Source organism: Fukomys damarensis, unplaced genomic scaffold (assembly GCF_012274545.1).
Source record: "Fukomys damarensis isolate Sample0158 unplaced genomic scaffold, DMR_v1.0_HiC HiC_scaffold_38, whole genome shotgun sequence".
NCBI lineage: Eukaryota > Metazoa > Chordata > Mammalia > Rodentia > Bathyergidae > Fukomys > Fukomys damarensis.
The window spans coordinates 67,548,097-67,566,742 of NW_022900950.1; the positions used below are offsets into that span (position 1 = coordinate 67,548,097).

Here is an 18,646-nt window from a genome sequence, read left to right on the forward strand (position 1 = left end):
AATTTTTTTACATCACTACAAGTGAAGAAAGACTATCATGTCCTAAATGAAGGATTAGAAGAAAAAAGAAAAAGAAAAAACTCAGCTATGAATCCAAAATTAATTAATTCATTCATTAAAGGGTTAGCGATAAACCCCAAGGGAACAGAGGCTCCCCAATTCTAGATGGATGCCACCAACGCCAAAAGCTCTGCACATGAGCTCTCTGTTGAGGGGGCCAAGGAATGCGTGTCCAAGGGACATCAAGAAACTATTACCGGGACTTCTTCCTAAGTGTGGCAAACTGACCCACGTTTATTTCTTTTTACTCCCGATGCCTCACTGTAACACTGGTAAAAGAATTTTAAAATAGGCACACGCCATCTAGAGCAAAAAGAAGGGAAGAGAGATATTGGCAGGGTTCTGAGGAAAAACGGGCCCAGAAGGGCAAGAGCTGAGCAGGCAAAAGCAGGGAGCTGCTAGCTAAACGCCGGCAGAGGAAAGAGCCAGGGAAGACTCAGGCCAAGGGTGCCCCAGAAAGGCCCGGGAGTGGGGGGCCAGAGGCTGACATAGAGGAGCTGGCTGAAAGACCATACAAGGACCACTCGCCCATCACAAGAGCTGGAGAAACTGAGTCAGAGACTCTCTGGGGGACTCCCGGATTGGGTGGGGGTGAGGGTACCATTGTCCACTGCGAACAGCGACAATCCCCGCGCTGCTCAGTGGAAGACCTTCTGCCTTTATCTCCCAACTCCCAGCGGTCAGGCCCAGCACTGCCATCCGCACCCTCACGGCCCCACTCCTGAGGAAGACTTAGAGCCCTCTCTACACACCAAGCATGGTGGTACACAGCTGCAATCCCCGCGCTCTGGGAGGCTGAGCCGAGAGGATCACAAGTTCTAACCTAACCTGGGCAACTTAACAAGATCGCGTCTCAAAAATAGAAACAGGGCTGGGATGCAGCTTAGTGCGAGGGTTTAATCCCTAGTACTGGACAAAAATTTAAAAGTCTTTGCTAGAGAAACAAAATGGTGCCAGAAAGATGACCTAGCAACCCTGACACCTGGAACCCCCAGGAAGAAAGTGCCTCCAGCCAATCACCCTTGGTGAGCCAGCTTCTCGGTAACCCCAGCCATGCACTGGGGCTCCCAACTCACTCTCCAGGGTCATTTTCCTAGTTGCACAGGTAACCAGTCAAGGACCACCTGCCTCTAAAATCTCTTTTGCTCAGCTCACTACGCTGCCCCTTGTCATCATCCCAAATTCTCAACGCCAGAGACTCCAGATTCAGTCCTTGGTCCGCTGTCTTCTTTACTTACACCCACCACACCCTTATGTTCTCATCCAGTCTCATGATTTAAAACACATTTCTGGGCTGGGAATTTAGATCAGTGGTTCCACCGCCTGCCTCGCAAGCGCAAGGTCCTGAGTTCGATCACCGATACCAAAAATAATTTAATTAATTAATAAAACACATTTCTGCCTGGCGTGGTGGTGCACGCCGGTAATCTCAGCTCTTGGGAGGCTGAGACAGGAGGATTGCCATGAGTTGGAGGCCAGCCTGGGCTACATGGTGAGTTCAAATTCAACCTGAACTACATAGTGAAACTCTGACTCAAAACAAACGCAACAAAGCAAAAACAAGTAAAACATCTTCCTGATGAAGATCTATTTCTATCTGCAGCTCAGATCTCTCCTAAAATGCAGATTTGTATATCCAGCAGCCTACTTACACACTCTCCCTCTCCCTCTCTCTCTCCCTCTCAATGAGTAAATAACAGTGTGCTCCTCTGCTTTTGACTTAACAACAAACAATCGGACAGCCCTGTAGCCCATAGTGCTTACGGCATCCCCTTGTGTTAGGGTTCAAATCTAGATGTCTCCCCAAAGCTTCACATGCTCATAGGTGGGGCTTTTCAGAGGTGCCTGGATCTGGGGTGTGCGAATGTGGATTAAGATTGTGTAAATATGGACTATGAGTGTGATAACTAAATTAGTTCACTGATTGGCTTAGCATAGTTCTGGGTATGGATAGCAGGAAGGCCCACCTGGATGTGGGTGGCACCATCCAATAGGGTTGTAGCTGGGTGAGACAAAAGGAAAAGGCAGGATGCTGCTGTTCTGCTGCTTCACTGCTTGCTGCATACCCTGGCATGGACTGATTCTTCTCTGCAGTGCTCCTCTGTCCTGCCACCCCTGCCTTGGAACCAGCCGGCTTGGGACTAAAACCTCTGCAAACTGTGAGCTGAAATAAATCTTTCCTCCCTCAAGTTATTAAGTGTCAGGTATTTTGCCCCAGCAATAAGAAAAGTAACCAAGGCACCTTGGCTGCAACATAAGTCATATCACAAATACGTTAACACTGAATCTCCTGATTCCTCTCCCGTAGCTTTATCCATCTCACTTAATGGTATTTCCATCCTCTGGGATACGCAGGCCCCAAACATTCATTATGTCATGAAATTCTCTGGTTCTGCCCTCAATATGCACCCAAACAGGACCACCCCTCATCACCTCCTCTGCTGTCTATCTCCCTGGCTCCCCCCACTGCATCTGTCGCCTGGACCACTGCCGTGGCCTTGTCACTGAACCCTGCTTCTACTAATGACTCCACGCAGACTGCTCTCAGCAAAGTGGAAACACTGTGACCGTTTGGACACAGAAGATCAGGTTATTCCTCTGCCTGAACTCTACGACTTTCCAGTTCCCTCAGAGAGAAAGACAGAGCCCTCACAGTGGCCTGGACCCTAGTGAGGGGCACCCATAATGCTCTGTCTTTGCCTCCTGCCCTCTCCTCGCTGGTGGCCTCCTCTCCTGTCCTGACCTCCTGCTGGGCCCCCAAGCGGGTTCCCAAGGAGAGTCCTATCCCTGGATTCCTTGCTTCTCTGAGAACTTTTTCTCCACGCGTGCATGTGGCCAACTCCTTCGCCTGAAGCCGTTGCTCAAGTGCTGCCTTAAACGACCACCCCATTTCACAGCGTGACACACCCCAGCTCCAGCCCTCTCACAAGGCTCTCCTTTTCTTTTTCCTTAGCACATATTTTTTTGTAATACAGTGTTTGTGGTTTATTTTCACTCTTCCTCAGCTATCAGCTAAACTCCAAATGGGCAAGGTGCCTGATATGATGACTGATACAGGCCAAGCCTCAATACACTTAGATGTTCAATAAATATTTAATGGATACTTTTACTTAATGAATAAAAATGAAAGACAAAGGCTAAACAGACCATAAGAAGAAACTTGGAGCCGGGTGTGGTGGCACATGCCTGTAATCCCAGCACTCCAGAGGCTGAGGCAGGAGGATCACTGTGAGTTCGAGACCAGCCTGGGCTACATAGTGAGTTCCAGGTCAATCTCAACTACATAGTGAGACCCTGTCTCAAAAAACCAAAAAAAATTAACTCATGGACTACTAGTAGTATTCACCCAGGAAACTATCTGCAAATCCTCCTTGGAGCCAGTGAATGAACAAGACACCAGTGACGTCAGCTCAAAGTCATGAATTGCCAAAATTAAAGTTGAGAGGAAAAACAGCCAGCACTGTCCAATAATCATCAAGGAAAGAAAACCTCATAGTCCAAAGTTTTTCCACAAGAAAAATACCCGGTCCAGATAGTTTGAAGCCAAGTTTACACACATTAGAAGGAACATCCTTTTTCAACTTAATTAAAATTATCTAAGAAGACAGAACAGGGTGACTCTTCTGCCTCATTTGAAACTAGTATCATCTTGATACCAGAGTGGGACGTGGAACGTACAAGAGAGGTAAACTGCAGGCCAGCCTCATGCATGGATGTAAAGGAAAAATCCCAAAATAGTAACAAAAGTACCCAGCAAAGTAGAAATGGTGATACACGCAATGTATTTAAAGTACTTAATTTGGGGGACAAAATATATAGGGAATTCTAGCACCTTGCAACAGGCAAATCCACAGTATTTATGGCAGAATGTTCTCTGTGGGTCTAAAAAAAGCAAGGAACTCAAGATGATCCAAAGCCCTGCGGACCTTGAGACCTGGAGAGATTTCTCATTTGCCCTGCTTGAGAGACAGAGAAGTTTCTGCTAAGATCTCAGCCTCTGAGGTAAATATACTCTGCTGCATCTGTGCTAAAGCTGGGCCGAGATGCCCCACACTGGACACTTCCAGTCTCCAAGGCCATGAGCAGGTCTTCGCTGGGAAGGGTGATTCTTGTGGCTGGGCATCGCCGAGGACCTCCAGGCCTCCACAGAATTCCTCCCTCAACTAGGAATTGTGTGTGTGAGGCAGGCACAGCTCCTGAGGGTGGACACATGGCTTACTGTGCGCGGAACACTCTCTCAAACTCCAGGGACCCAGTGACTGCCGGGGGCTTCACCTTGTATTTGAATCTCGCCCTTCCGACCCGAAAAGCAAAATAACCTGCAAGGAAAGAGAACGCTGTGGTGAAGGTGTGGCTCATCATTAGTCGTCAGGGAAAGGTAAATTTAAACCGAGTAGAAGACACATAGTCCCGCGAGGATGTGAGAGCAACTAGAAGCCCCACATGAGGCCAGAAGGAATGGAAAATGGTACAACCACTTTGAAAAACAGTTTGCAAGGGATTTAACTCTGTCCCTCTGCCCATAAGTATTAACCCAAAACAAATGAAATCACATGTCTGTAGAAAGGCCTATATAGCAGCTTTATCTATTTATTTATTTGGGGGTTTGTTTTGGTTTTGGTTTTGTTACCAGGGATCAAACTCAGGCCCTTGCACTTGCAAGGCGGGCAGCTGAGCTAAATCCCCAGCCCCAGCAGCTTTATTTATAATAGCCCAAAACTAGAAAGTACTTTAGGTTTTGTTTTGTTTTATTTTGTTTTTTTGGTACCCAGGATTGAACTCAGGTCCTTGCGCTTGCAAGGCAGGCCACCAAACCGCTGAGCTAAATCCCGGCCCTAGAAAGTACTTTAGGACGGTTAATTTTATGTGTTAATTTTTCAGGCTATTGAATGCTGTCTAGTCAAACACCAGTCTACCTGTTGCTGAAAGGGTTTTTTTTTTTTTTTTAGATATGATTCATTTTTAAACGAGTAAAGTAAATCACTCTCCCTAATGTAGGGTGGGCCTTGTCCAATCAGTTGATGAATTAAAAAGGCAAGACCAAAGTCCCCCAAAAAGGAAAGAATTCTGCTTCCAATTGCCTTCAATTTAGGATTGCAACATCAATTTTGGACACAATTTCCAGCCTTCCAGCCTGCCCTGCAGATTTCAGACTTGCCAGCCTCCCCGCAATCACATGAGCCAATGTATGTGTGTGTAAAACAGCATATCCTACTGTTTCTATTTTCCTGCAAAACCCTGACCGATATGCCTACCCATCAGTAAGTGAGTGGATAAAACTGTGACCTGTGCATGCAAAGGGTTACTTCCTGAAACAAAAAAGGAATGGACTATTGATATGCAAAATAACGTGAATGAATCTCAAAATGATCATGAAAAGGAAAGCAAGAATAAAAAGAGTACTACTGTGTCACGTCATTTACATAAAATCTCAACAATGTAGCTGAATAAAGCCCATCGGTGGTTACTTGGAGATGAGGAGGAGAGGCTGGGAGAGAGGGAAACGGGGAAAACCCTTGGGGATAATGGCTCCCTGCCTGCCTCAGTTTCCCTGTTATTGCATGGCACGGCTTTCTTCTCCTCTGTTGTGAGGTGGAAGTCATGTTAGATCATCAGCTTCCAGTGCCTGGGTCGTCTGTGCCTCATGATTCCATCCGGGGACTTCCTTCTCTCTCCAGCCCTCACTTCCTCCTTTGGTGGTTCCTGAATCTTCCACCCTCCGTCCTCACTTCCTATCTTCACCCCTTTTCATGGCACAATTAGCTCTTGGGGTCTATCATTTCCCTTCAGATTATTTCTTCGTTTCTGATCTTTACCAATTCCCTCCAACGTCATTTTCTGACTCATTTTAGTGTCTCAACATCCATCTGCTACTTGCTAATGTTTTAAAAACAGTTCCCTCCCAGCACCCTGAGAGGCTAAGGCAGGAGGATTGCAAGTTCAAACCCAGCCTGGGTAACTTAAGGAAATCTTATCTCAAAAAAAAAAGAATTTCCTCTTAAAATTCCACCAAGGGCTGTGGACATAGCCCAGTGGTATAGCACTTGCCTCCAATGCTTGAGGCCCTAGGTTCTGTCCCCAGCACTGCATGAAAAGAAAAGAAAAGTTGTGCACCAGTCTGAAGCTCCAGTACTATCTCATGCTGGAGTCCCGGGTGCGGTTTGCTTCCTCTCTGCCCTCGCCAGACAGTCAGCTCCAGCTGCACCCGCCTTCCCTTCCCTGTAATCCTCTTCGGCTGCAAAGACGCTGCAGTTTAGGATCGCAGCACTCTGGCTGAACACCTAAGTGTATAATTGCCTAAGACAGTGTCCTCTCTTTCTAACTGCTCCACAAGACAGCAGCAGGAGGACAGGTGTAGAGGACCGTGATACTGATTATGCCCAAAGCAGGCTGTAAAGAGTTCATTACAACCATCTATTTTTGTCTATTCTATTCCTAATTCCAGAATGCTTTGTCTTGTCCTTTATGAGCCTTGTTTACATGAATTTCTACAGAAACTGCTCATCGCCTTTACCCCAGTTAACGCCAATAAAAGTCAGTTCCTGGGACTGGCCAGAGCCTTTGTCGGTTGCACCGGCCCGGCTTGTCCTGGCACCGCTTCCTGTCTTAGTTCTGTCTCTTAGTGTACTTTTTTCTCAGGCGTGCACCGCACACTGGGCAGGTGGGGACTAGACTTACTGCAGGGGTCTCTGGCCCACAGGGAACTGTGGGGCGGGCCGGGCTTCTTCCCAACAGGCTGCATCCCTTCAGGGCCGAGGCTGGAACCAAGAGCAGGGGACCTTGGTCCCATTCCCCCCAACCTGCTTCGCTACCGGGCCTCTCCTTCCCTCTACAGAACAGAAACAGCGCATGCACCTAGACGGATCCATTCACGGTGGGGCAGGAGCTGCCTAGGGCCTCAGAACGAAGCTGTGGGGAGGTGAGAGCTCTGAAAGTCCTGCCTTTCTCCAGGTTGGGAATTGTGCCCGGCAGGCATCTGTCTGCCGCGGCAGCAAATGTGAGAAAGGAACAGGGTGCGCCAGCCTCCAACCTGCCCCAGGAGAGGGGCCCACTCAGCTTCGGGCACTGAGGGTCGCGAGCTATTACACCTTTTTTCTGGAAGCTTCCATTTCATTTTCCTTCTAACCACTTGAGGATCATGATCTTTTGCCCTTCCTGTCCTTCCTCTTCCCCGGCTTTCTTCAGGGAGACGCCCGGCTGCTGGTGACGCCCAGTTCCCCCCCCACCCCCCGCGATGCCCAGCAGCCTGGCCACAGCTGGGTTCCTTCCCCGAGGCAGCACCGCCTCATCCTGGCTTCTCCCTAGTGGGCGCTTCTCACCCTCGGTCCTAGGGACAGATGCCTGGTGCCGACAGCCCACAGGAGTCTGTCTTGAAAACCTGAGCTGTCCTTACCATGAGACTCGTATCTTGACTCCAGAAAAAGTGGCAAATTCTGGATCTCAGCTCCGTCGTGAGTCTGCTCCACCCAGCCTCCCGCCTCTCTCGCCTTCCCCGCCCTCCCTGCCCTCAAGCCCCTGGCCTCTGGCACACCTTTCCCCCACAACAGCCAGTGTCCCAAAGCAAGGATTGGTCAGGACGCATCGCTTTAGACTGAAGCACTTCTGTAGTTGTAACAAACATCACACTGTACTACACAGACGACGGTGAGTGAAACAACAAGACGTGTGCCTGAGGTTTTCACACGTTCACAAAACAGACAAGCAAGACAAGGCGCTGTGCTGTGCGCGTAGAGGCCTGGACACTAACTGTGGCGTCACCACACCCCGGGCTGCATGGGACTGGAGCTGCCCACTGCTGGGCCTGCTTTCTGGGTCAGGCACACTTGGCAAGAAAAAAAAAGTGCGAATCCCAGACAGGGAGCCCTGCTCCGCCCCTTCCCCTCCCTCCTGGGTAGGGGAGATGCCCTGAATTGAGTAACTGTGGAGAAATAGCCCTCCTTTAACTAGGCAGTCCAGATACTGAGCGATCCTAGTGGGAAGGTGGTTTTAATATTTAGAATTAATTACTTCGTTTAAAGCTGTTTCTGCTAGAGATTTGTTTTAACTTGATCAGACCTGCCATAGGCAGTTTATTTAAGAAAACACATTAATTAAAAGATCAGGTTCCAAGAAACCTAGGTTGGGCTTAGAAGCAGGAACACTTGTGTTTAATGTTCAGGCCTCACTCCCCTGGCTGAGCAACATCCCTGGGGCCAGTGCTCATGCAAACTGGCTGTGGGCATCTCCGTGGATTGCACCAAGTCACTGAGCTCTGAGGGCCCACGACAGATGTCCCTGCCGGGAGGACTAATCTCTGGAATGCACCTAATCTCTGCCTGTCCTGGGGAGAAAGCCATCAGATGACCCTGGCCGGGACCCTGGCAATGAGAAGCTCAAACAAAGAACAGATCTCTCTCCCTCTCTCCCTCTCTCCCATTTTCTCTCTCTCTCTCTCTCTCTCTCTCTCTCTCTCTCTCTCTCTCTCACACACACACACACACACACACAAACACACACACACACAAGCCCGTGGCTCTTACTTTGCTGACAAGCAGAAAGGACAGAGACAGCAGCCAGCAGGATCGTATTCCCTGCCATGGCTCCCGCGGAGGCCCTGGTTCAGGGAACTCTTTGTAGGAAGTGAGTAGAAGACCGGAAGTGCTTAGGGATTTGTGAGCCGGACCTCCCTCCCTTATACAGAAACAAAAAAGGGCGGATTCAAGCTGCCAAGTAACCCTTGCACTTAGAACAGAAACCAGGAAAGCCGGCAAGCCTGTGGCTGCCAGTCACACTCCCTACCCGGTTTCTGCCGGCTCCTGACCTGTTACTCGGTGTCTCTCAGGGCCACTGCAGGTGCAGGCGGGATCAGCCCGCCTTTAGGCTGTCTTCTCTGCCCACCCTCCGAGGCACCAGGCCCCAGCATCCCTAGCTCTCCCAACTCACCCTTCAGGATTTGCTAAGACCTTTCTCATCTCCTGTGGAAAAGTGGGAAGGAGATTTTCCACGCTAATTAAACCTATTCTCACTTTATTCACCCACTAAATGGAACCCAGGTCTAGCAGACTCCAACTTTACCCTCTGCCTTGCCCCATGCTACCCCCACTGCCACGCCTACTCCCCGCAATATAGAGACTGTACTTTAAAAAAAAACCTAGGCTACACGTTCTGAGAGGAAGAGGGCCCTCGGGGCAGAAGAGACCCTGTTACTAGACCTCCAGTGGGAACCAGCACACACACATAGCCAGGCCACAGCCCACCTCGGGGCTACAGCCTTCACAGATGGGGCTCCTTCTATAGAATTCAGTCATCACAGCTCCTTCTGTCTCCACCACAGTTGTTTTTGCTCTTTAGAGATGCAGTTCCCAGTTGGACACAGTAACTGTGCCAAAAATGCTAGCGCTGTGGGAGGCTGAGGCAGGAGGATCACAAGTTCAAGCCCAACATGGGCAACTCAGCAACTTAGCGACACCCTGACTCTAAGTAAAAAATAAGGGACTGGGATATGAAGCTCAGCGGTGGAGACAGCGGGCTCCCTGGTCATTCTTAGGAACTGCACCCTCATTACCTCACCTAATGCCAGTCACTCTGATGCCCACCTGTTAAACACAGCATCATATGGGGCCTCGACATGTGACCCAGAGGAGCACAAACATTAGTCCACACCAGCGAGCTCCCGAGGCTGGAAAGATTGCCCGCCTCAGCCTCACACCTGACGTTTGATGATGACACAAACTCAGGCGAGACTCTGAGCTTCTCTGCTTTCATGAGATGGGACTAAAAAGTTTAAGTGAAAAATCCTCTTAAAAAGGGTGAATTTGTTAACATTTGTAAAGTACTTAAAACAGCACGCAGCATATAAAAATATGTCCTGTCTATGCTTGTAACATGAATGCATAAAATATGTAGAAAAGTGTTTGCCATGTGTACCTAATGGTAAAAGATATTTTCAAAAGTAAACGTCATGCATCTACGCCCTGAGTTTGATCCCCGGTACCAAAAAATAAAAAAGTAAACATCATGTCTTTCATATAATACAAAATGAGAACACACCAAAGATCATACTTAATTCATTCATGAGGGAGCCAAGAAGATAAAATAAGCAGATCAACAGTGAATTCAAGGACTTAATCACATATGGGGAGCAGAGGCCACGGAACCGGATGCACAATGCCTGGGCCCAGGTCTGCGCACGGAGCCCCTGGTCTCTTCAGGCTCCCTGTGCCCCTTTATTCTTGAAGCCAGTGAGTGTCAGGCTGGCCCTGGGCGTGACTTTCCCAGTAAGCGCTATGTGTTAGCAAAAAGCAGCTGTAGCAAACAAACATGCTGCCCTCGACCAACACCGAAAAGCTTTGTCTGGACAAACAGAATGGGATGTCAGGAAGAAGAGCTGAAGCCCCAGACCCTCTCGGCGCCAGAGAGTCTGATAACATCTCTAGATCTGCATCAGCCCTTCTGAGAACCCTGACCACAGATGCCTGCCCTGGCCCCTCTATGTGATTGCTCTTCTTTTCAGATCCTAAAAAACTCCCTGCCTTTCTTCATTTGGGAAACAATTGCTCTGTTGCTCTCAGTCAGAGCTGCCTGCACCCAGGTAAAATAAACCTTGCGCCAAAAAAAAAAAAAAAAGATTCAAAAGGCTGGGCATGGTGGTGCACACCTGTAATCCCAGCACTCGGGAGGCTGAGGCAGGAGGATCGCTGTGAGTTCGAGACCAGCCTGAGCTACATAGTGAGTTCCAGGTCAGTCTCACTACATAGTGAGACCCTGTCTCAAAAAAAACAAAAACAAAAAACCTTGTGCCAAGTTGCCTTCTTACAAGCCTGCTTGGGTGGTCTCATTCTTGTGCTGATTGTCACATCTGGAGCTAAAACTTGGGGTAGGGTACCCCACTTCAGAATCTTCAAGCCCTATCCTGAATCCCCTGCTCCGCTGGGACCACCCAGTGACATCCACTCCTCAGACTTCAGTTCTTACAGCTCTGGCCGTGCCAGATCTCGTCAGGTGCTTCAGCTCGGGTAAGCCTCCCACTCTCTCTCTCTCCTTCTCCCCTGCTTTTCATCTTCCACTCACAGAGACAGAGAGAATCTCGCCCTGCTTTTGGTGCCTTTGAACTACAGAGCCGGTCATGAAGAGGACTCCCAAGAAGACTGCTTCCCTTCGGCTTCCAGCCAACAGCAGAGATGTCCAGCTTGGCCATTCGCTCATATTTTACAGCCTGGAGCCCTGGTTGGAGATGTCCGCTGAAAGACCTTTTGTACTCAGTGGGGAACCTTCCATCCATCCCTCCAGATTTCCTCTAGCCTGCAGCCTACAAAATCTCGAACCTCTTCATTTCTCCCCTGATCTGAAGCCCACATGCCTGATGTTTTCCTGTAACACAGCATGGCCACAATACAAATTGGACAATGGCTCTCAGTGCCCAGAGGATGGTACTCTCAATTTCTCTGTTCTGCGAGATCTGGATAACTATTATCCTAAGCTGGAAAAATGGTCTGAAGTGCCATATGTCGAGGCTTTTTTTCACACTCTGAAATTTTCCCGCTCTGTGCTCTTCATGCGACCCCTCTCAAACCCTCTCCTCCCTCTCTTTCCACACCTGCTCCCATCCCCTCTGATGCCAACTTGTCCCTGACCACAGACCCAGTGACCTTCTGTCCTGCACCTTCAGCTACTCTCCTCCTCCTGCCAAGCCTCTCACCAAGGTGCCGCATTCACCTCCCAGTCACCTCCCCTCTCCCTCAGAGCTTCTTGCCAGTCCAACACTACTCCCTGATTCTAAGCCTCTTCCTTACGCTCTACTTTACCAACCCTGCCACATACCTGATCCAGACTACAGTTTAGTGCCCGTTCCCTACCCTCTGCTTCCCAGTTCCACTCAGAGGTGGCAGGAGCAGAGAGCAGAATTCGAGTCCCTTCTCCATGTCTGCTCTTTCTCAAAATAATCACCATCTGGGCTTTGTCACAGACCCCACTAGATATATTTCAGAGTTCTAATATCTCACTCAGTCTTATGACCTTAACTGAGTGAATCTTACCCTCACCTCAACCCTCTTATCTGAGGAGTAAGAATGAGTTTGGTCTCCAGCCCAGGCTTCCACAGATGACTGCAGACACCTTGAGCCTAACCTTCAGGAAGGTGCCACGTCACCTCTAACCAGGATTTTATCCAGCTGGATAATAGGAGAGTCCCAGGCTCTGAAGAGCCATAACAATATGGTTTACTTGCTTAGCTGAAGGACTCCACATACCAGGCAATTAATTATGATAGACTTAAAGAAACCACTTAGACAAAGGATGAAAATACAGCCCAATTCACTGTCCATTTGGGTGCTACCTTCAGGGGTTATATAGCTGTGGTCCCAGGAGGTCCAGAATACCAACTTTTTATAAGATGTCTTTTTTGTGTGTGTGTGTACCAGGGATGGAACTTGGGACCTTGTGCTTGTGAGGCAAGTGATGGCACCACTGAGCTAAATCCTCAGCCCCAAAGATGTATCTCATTATCCTGTCTTCCCACAACATTTGGAAAAAACAAAAAACAAAAAAAAACTAGAAACTGGAGGCTGGCCCTCAGACCTCACAGCAGGAGTTAATAAATCTGGCCTTCAAGGTCTTCAATAATAGGAACAAAGTTGCCCTAAATAGTGCATGTCTGAGTTTTGGCTGTTTGCCTCCACTGTAAGAAACCTATAAGCTGAACTAAAATCCCAGCCAACAGCCAAAGGTTCCTCCAAAGCCTCTATGCCCAAGGGCACACTTCCAGGGCCATGCTTTGAATGCCACCAACTCAGTCATTAGGCTAGGGAATGCCCACAGCCCAGATTACTTTGAGCCATGCCTCTCACGTAGGAGCACTACCCTTCTTCACGGTCTTTCTCTGCCTTCACCTGGACAGACTCACACTCATCAGTCCTAACACCTAACCTGGACTGTTTTATCTCAGGTTTTTTGGGATGGACCTCACTGTTTTGGACAGGCCCTAACTCATGACTTGCTCTCCTTTTTCTCATCCATTTCCCTTCTTATACAATATATAGATGACCTCCTCCTCTTTAGCCCTTCTTGTGAATCCTCCAAAAGAGACATCTACTGATTTTACAACATTTAGAGGGATTCTATGTTGTCCCCTTCTAAGGCCAAGTTTTACTCTCTGTGTGTCATTATCCTTCATAAACACACTCAAGGCCTTCCCCTTGATAATGTCCAGTTTATTTCTCAGATACCAAGTGGGGACACCACTAAACAACTTCTCTCCATTCAAGGGGTGGAGGGATACTTTTTTTAAGGAAAATGTATGCATATTGAGGTAAGGGACACTTTCATCTCTGGATTTTCATCTCCCAGTTTTGTCCTCCTTACCAAACCCTTGTACAAACTTACAAAAGGAGACCCAATGGAGCCTTTAGAACATAAAAACTCCTTTTTCCAGAACTTAAAAGGTACCCTAAAGACAGCTCCTGGTCTATACTTGCTGGACCTTACTGAGCCTTTCTGCCTGTACACTATACAGCTTGGGGGAGCTGCAGCTGCCATTCTGACTCAGGGGCCAGCCCAAATCCGGCTGCCTTTCTGTCTAAACAACTTGATCCCACTATCCTAGGCTGGCCACCCTGCCTATAGTCAGCTGCCACTGCTGCTGTAATGCTTATGGAAGCCCTTAAAATAACCAGACATACACTGCTTATGCTTTACTCTCTCACAGCCTGCAGGGTCTCGTATCCTCATCACGTCTCTCCCACCCCCTCTCTGCTCCCCATTTCTTTCTGTTTTATTAGCTCTTTATGGAAACCCCCATGGTGACATTTGCCTTGGGCCCTGATTTCAACCTTGCTTCTTATCTTGTACTCACTGTCTCTTTCTGAAGTACTGGACCCACAGAACTTATACCCCTCCTCCTTTCCCCACATTTCAGCTTTCCCTGTTCCTGGCCCTGATCATACTTGGTTTGTTGATGGAAGTTTCTGCACGGTTGCCCACACTTTGCCTACCAGGGCAGGATATGCAACTGTTTCTTGTGATTCTGTTATAAAAGCCACATCTCCCCCCAGCTACTACCTCTCAATAGGCTAAACTAACTGCTCTGACCCATGCTCTTACACTACCGAAGGGCTTATGAGTTAACATCTATTCAGATTTAAGTATTCATTTCCTGTATTACACAATCATACTGCCATCTGGGCAGACAGAGGGTTTCTCACCTCCTGAGGGTCTTCAGTCCTTAATGCTTCATTCATTGAAGCCCTTCTCCAGGGCAGTCTCCTACCAACACGGCGGGCTATGCTTCACTGCCAGGGACACCAAAAACTTTCAGACTCTAAAGCTGCCTCAACCATTTCTTACACTGTTGTAAGCAAAGGAAAAATAAGAGGGCAAACAGCATATTGGTAATGACAGTAAAATATTTTTAAGCCAGGCGTGGTGGCACACACCTGTCATCCCAGCATTCTGGGAGGCTAAGGCAGGAAGATGACACGTTCAAGGCCCACCTATTCAACTTAGTGGCTTAGAGAGACCCTGTCTCAAAATAAAAAATAAAAACAGGCTGAGAATGTATCTCAGCACTCTGGATTCAATAAACTAAAAAAAAAAAAATCTCAATTTAGTTTTATAATAATTAGTTTATTACAAGAATTGCACCCCAGGTTAAAAAAAAATCAGAAAAGCCAATTTGGATAATATAAAAGTAACCCTGAACCACGTGAAAGAATGACATTCATGAGCTATAAACTAAAAGTAATTATTTCTGTGTAACACTGGTTATCAATAAAAATAAATGAAACACAAAAATGACAGAAATTTGTCCTCTCAGAAGCATTTCCCATTTCATCCCTGCAAATTGTTCTCGGGTCCCCCCGTGTGTCTTCTCTCCTGTCCTTCCAGTAGCAGGGCTGTCCTCACTGCCAACTGGCCAACAGAGAGATAGAAAGAAAACACACCTCCTTCCCTGCAAAGCCCAGAAATAATCAGGGTAATGACGGTATCAATGACCACAGTGCTCTTGATTGAAAGACAGACCAGGGAAGGCTGTCCTCATGCCTAGAGTTTATTACATTATCTTGCCAGAAGTCATGAGCAATTGAGTAACCCTATAATAGCACAGCAAATTTGTAAGCAAAGCTCAGATAAATGAGATTTGAAATTATGCCCTATTTTGCCACATGAGGCAAATGTTTAGAGACCACAGCAGTCTTACAGAATATCCTCTCTCCTTTTAGAAACCAGAGTACTTTGATCTGTAACCCCAGAGGTGTGAAAAACCAAGGTAAGGAGGGCAAAGAAGATGGAGGAGGTGTTCGTCCTGGGCATAGGGCAGAGATACAACTGGATTCCAAGTCTTAGCAGAAGCTGTCTGACACCCAACACCAAAAAGTCTGATCAAAGCTTAGCCACAGAGACAAAGGGAGGGAAAAATGTACAGACACAGAGATGAGTTCTCAGTGTACAAGACTGGAGTGACCTAGGCTTGTCTGCTGGGCAGTGGGGCCTGTGGCTATACTTCCCCAGACTGGTCTCCTTTAAAGGGAAATGAGGCTGGGCGTGGTGGTGCACACGTGTAATCCCAGCACTCGGGAGGCTGAGGCAGGAGGATCCTTTGAGTTTGAGACCAGCCTGGGCTACACAGTGAGTTCCAGGTCAGTCTCAACTACATAGTGAGACCCTGTCTCAAAAAACAAACAAAAATAAATAAATAAATAAATAAAGGGAAATGAAAATTCTGACCTTAAGGGGTTCCTCTGATGAGTAAATGCAGTAACTCAAGGAAGCAAAGAGCATAGAAGCTGGTCTGTGACAGGGAACCCAGAGTTCTGACCTGTCCTCCTGCCTGCCACCCCACCTGCCCTCTGACCCCCAAGGGCTCAGAGAAGAGCAGCCCTGTTTGCTGATAAGGCCATGTTATGTAGCAACAGAGGAAAACAGAAGGCCTGCCAATGCCGGTGTAATTTCCAGACTGCGCAGATTTCCCAGAAGGAAGGATACAGGGTGTTTGAATGGCTTCAAAATGGCTTTTGACAGTAATAGAAGGTCTCAGCCTGCGTTGTCCTAAGTTTACATAAGGATTAGGGAGGATGAACGACAGCAGAATCTGGAGACTGCTGAGGAGAAACAGAAATCCCCCTCCCTGACAAGCCCTGGCTGTGCAGCCCTCCATGCCACAGGCACACCAATACACACACCCAGGTTCACACACACACACACACACACACTCACGCAACCATGCTGTATACACAGGCACATAACTCATGCACACGCCCTGTGATGGTGGACTGGTTGTGTCAGTTTGAGTAAGAAATGCCCAGCTAGACCGCACAGCACAGGGCTGGGTGTGGAGAACCCACCTAGGGAGGACTGTGACCAGAACAGTGTAAGAGGGACATGAAGAAGGTTCCAGGCTTCCAACTGGATCCTTAGGATCCCCAGTGTGCAGGCAGACCTTTTGAACTCTTCCACACCCAGCTCTGTGGGCGGCCATCATAAGCCAATCTATATATCTTTGTATATTTATATGTCTTGCATTATATCTGTTTCTGTAGCAAACACTGACTGGTATACACACACACTCTATAAACACTCAGGTGCCAGAAAGGAATTTTTTACCCACCATGGTGGCACAGGTCACCTAGCACTCAGGAGGCTGAAACAAGAGGACTGTCTCGAGTTCAAGGTCAGCCTGGGCTACATAGTGAGTTCAAGGCCAGCCTCTGGCTGGGGATTTAGCTCAATGGCACAGTGCTTGCCTGGCAAGCACTAGGTCCTGAGTTCAGTCCCTGGAACACACACACACACATACACACAAAGCCAGCCTGAACTACATAGTAAGACACTCTCTAAAAAAAAAAATAAGAGAAAGAGAGAATTTGAAAGCTGAATGTTTAGGCTTCAGAACACACACTTCCACAGAGATAATGTTACAAGAGGTGGCTGTATTTCCAGGTTAGCACACATCAAACAAAAATGTAGCCCCCAAATTAGGTAACGTGCTACATGTTGGCAATTCAACAGTGAGGAAAGGAACTAATATTATGGATTTGCCTCTTTCATCGAATTGTTACTAACGTCTCAACTAAATAGTATTTTGGGGTTAAATGCTTTCGAACAGGGTATGAACCCTGGGCACCTGCCAGGCCATCACCTGGGCCTGATTCACACACCTGCCAGCTCCAGGGCACTGGGAGACAGGAGATAGGATGGCCCAGGGCAGCTGAGAGGAGTTTGGTCTGAGGAGCCACGGACGTCCACCCTGAAGCTCCAAACACTCAGCAGAAGGTCCTACACAGGCCTGGGCCGACCCTGCCTAGAATTAGCCCAGCCATTCTGCACAGTCGGTGAACTGCCTATTGGATTCCCATGTTTCTGGTGGAGATACCGAGCCAGCCCAAGGCCAGCCAAGCCAGTCCTCTTCGCCCAAAGCCTCCACTTGGCTGCCCACCGGAATCATGGGGGCCGTTAGCGGCACAGACACTTAGATCTCCACGCACAGAGAACTTCTGGCCTAATCATCTCAGTTTCTACCTGGGCACCCAGACTTTCTCGAAACTCTGAGGATGACAAAGGCACAGCCAGGTGGAGAACCACCATCTTCTGCAACAGCTGCCAGTGGAGCCCACACCACCTCTTCCTGTCACCAGAGGTGAGGACCAGGCAGCCCTCCCAGATCCTTAGGGACCCATCCCCCTCCACCAAGCCGAGGAAACAGGGCTCTGGGCCCCAGCGTAAGTGCGTAAGTGCGGCAGGAGGCAGTGCCTTAGCTAACAGCCAGCAGCCCTTTCCCACCAGCTGGCTGTGAGGGCATCCAGGTTAGTGGTCCTCACATTCCAGTCAGCAAGGACACCACTGAAGTGAACCCCAATGTGACTGAAACATCTTTTGTGTTCACAACACCAGGATGGCCAGTGCCTGCCTCAGAGAACTTTTTGTTCTCGCTTCATTCTCCGCTTTGTTTCTGAGGCTTCAGTAGCCAAGCACCCCAGGAATGCTCAGAGCTGGAGCCATCCTCCCTCCTTTCTACAAAAATAACTTACATCTTGTTGAGCCAGGAGGGGGCGTAAATCCCAGGCTCGTCATCACCCAGGGGATTCTTCACCAGCGAGGCAGCTGTAGCTGGAGGCCAAGCCACACTCTGTGTTCCTCCTGCTGCTTCCCAGAGCATCCAAAACTGGAACAAGTGGGGGAGAAAAAAAAAGTCTGCCAAAATTATTCCTAAACAGTGTCCTATAAAAATGTAGTTTTTCAGAGATCAACGAAAGAGCAATAGTTTTGACACCAGGATACACAGACAACAGCTCGAAAGTCACAGGGGCAAAAATATAAAAAAAGAAACGGGATTTAACCCTCAGGCGTGGCCCACCAGGAATAAGATGCAAGCGGAACAGCTGAGACCCCATCTCCTGGAGAGCCGCACCTCCAGGACACTGGGCCTTGGTGGCCCTACTGGAAACTGTGGGAGACCTGAGGAAACTTACGCCCCCTTGTGGATCAACAAGACGTAAGTACAGCAGATGCGACACCACGAGGCCTTTGGGACAAGGTCAGACAGGCAGTGGACTCCAGCTCAGCCCTCGGTTGCGTCAACTGCCCAAGGCCACCGGCCCAGAGGGAGCAAGGGGCA

General features: G+C 48.5%; 1 protein-coding gene across 7 annotated transcripts in view; it reads right to left on the minus strand.

The window, feature by feature from the left end:
* Nucleotides 1–18,201, minus strand: part of Mgst2 (microsomal glutathione S-transferase 2) — a 35,986-nt gene extending 17,785 nt beyond the window's left edge. For 4 of the 7 annotated variants that reach the window (XR_004515699.1, XR_004515697.1, XR_004515698.1 and 1 more), the window contains exons 1-2: nucleotides 8,580–8,708; nucleotides 4,280–4,379 (exon numbers count right to left, since the gene is read on the minus strand). Coding sequence is in view for 3 of the 7 variants with exons in the window: in XM_033759940.1 (XP_033615831.1) it covers nucleotides 4,280–4,379; nucleotides 8,580–8,637 (158 nt within the window). In the remaining 4 variants the exon portion in view is untranslated. Of the gene's footprint in view, nucleotides 1–4,279; nucleotides 4,380–8,579; nucleotides 8,710–18,059 lie in introns of those variants that run through there. The other 3 variants (XM_033759941.1, XM_033759942.1, XM_010610892.3) reach the window with 3 other exon arrangements.
* Between the last annotated feature and the right edge of the window lie 445 nt (nucleotides 18,202–18,646).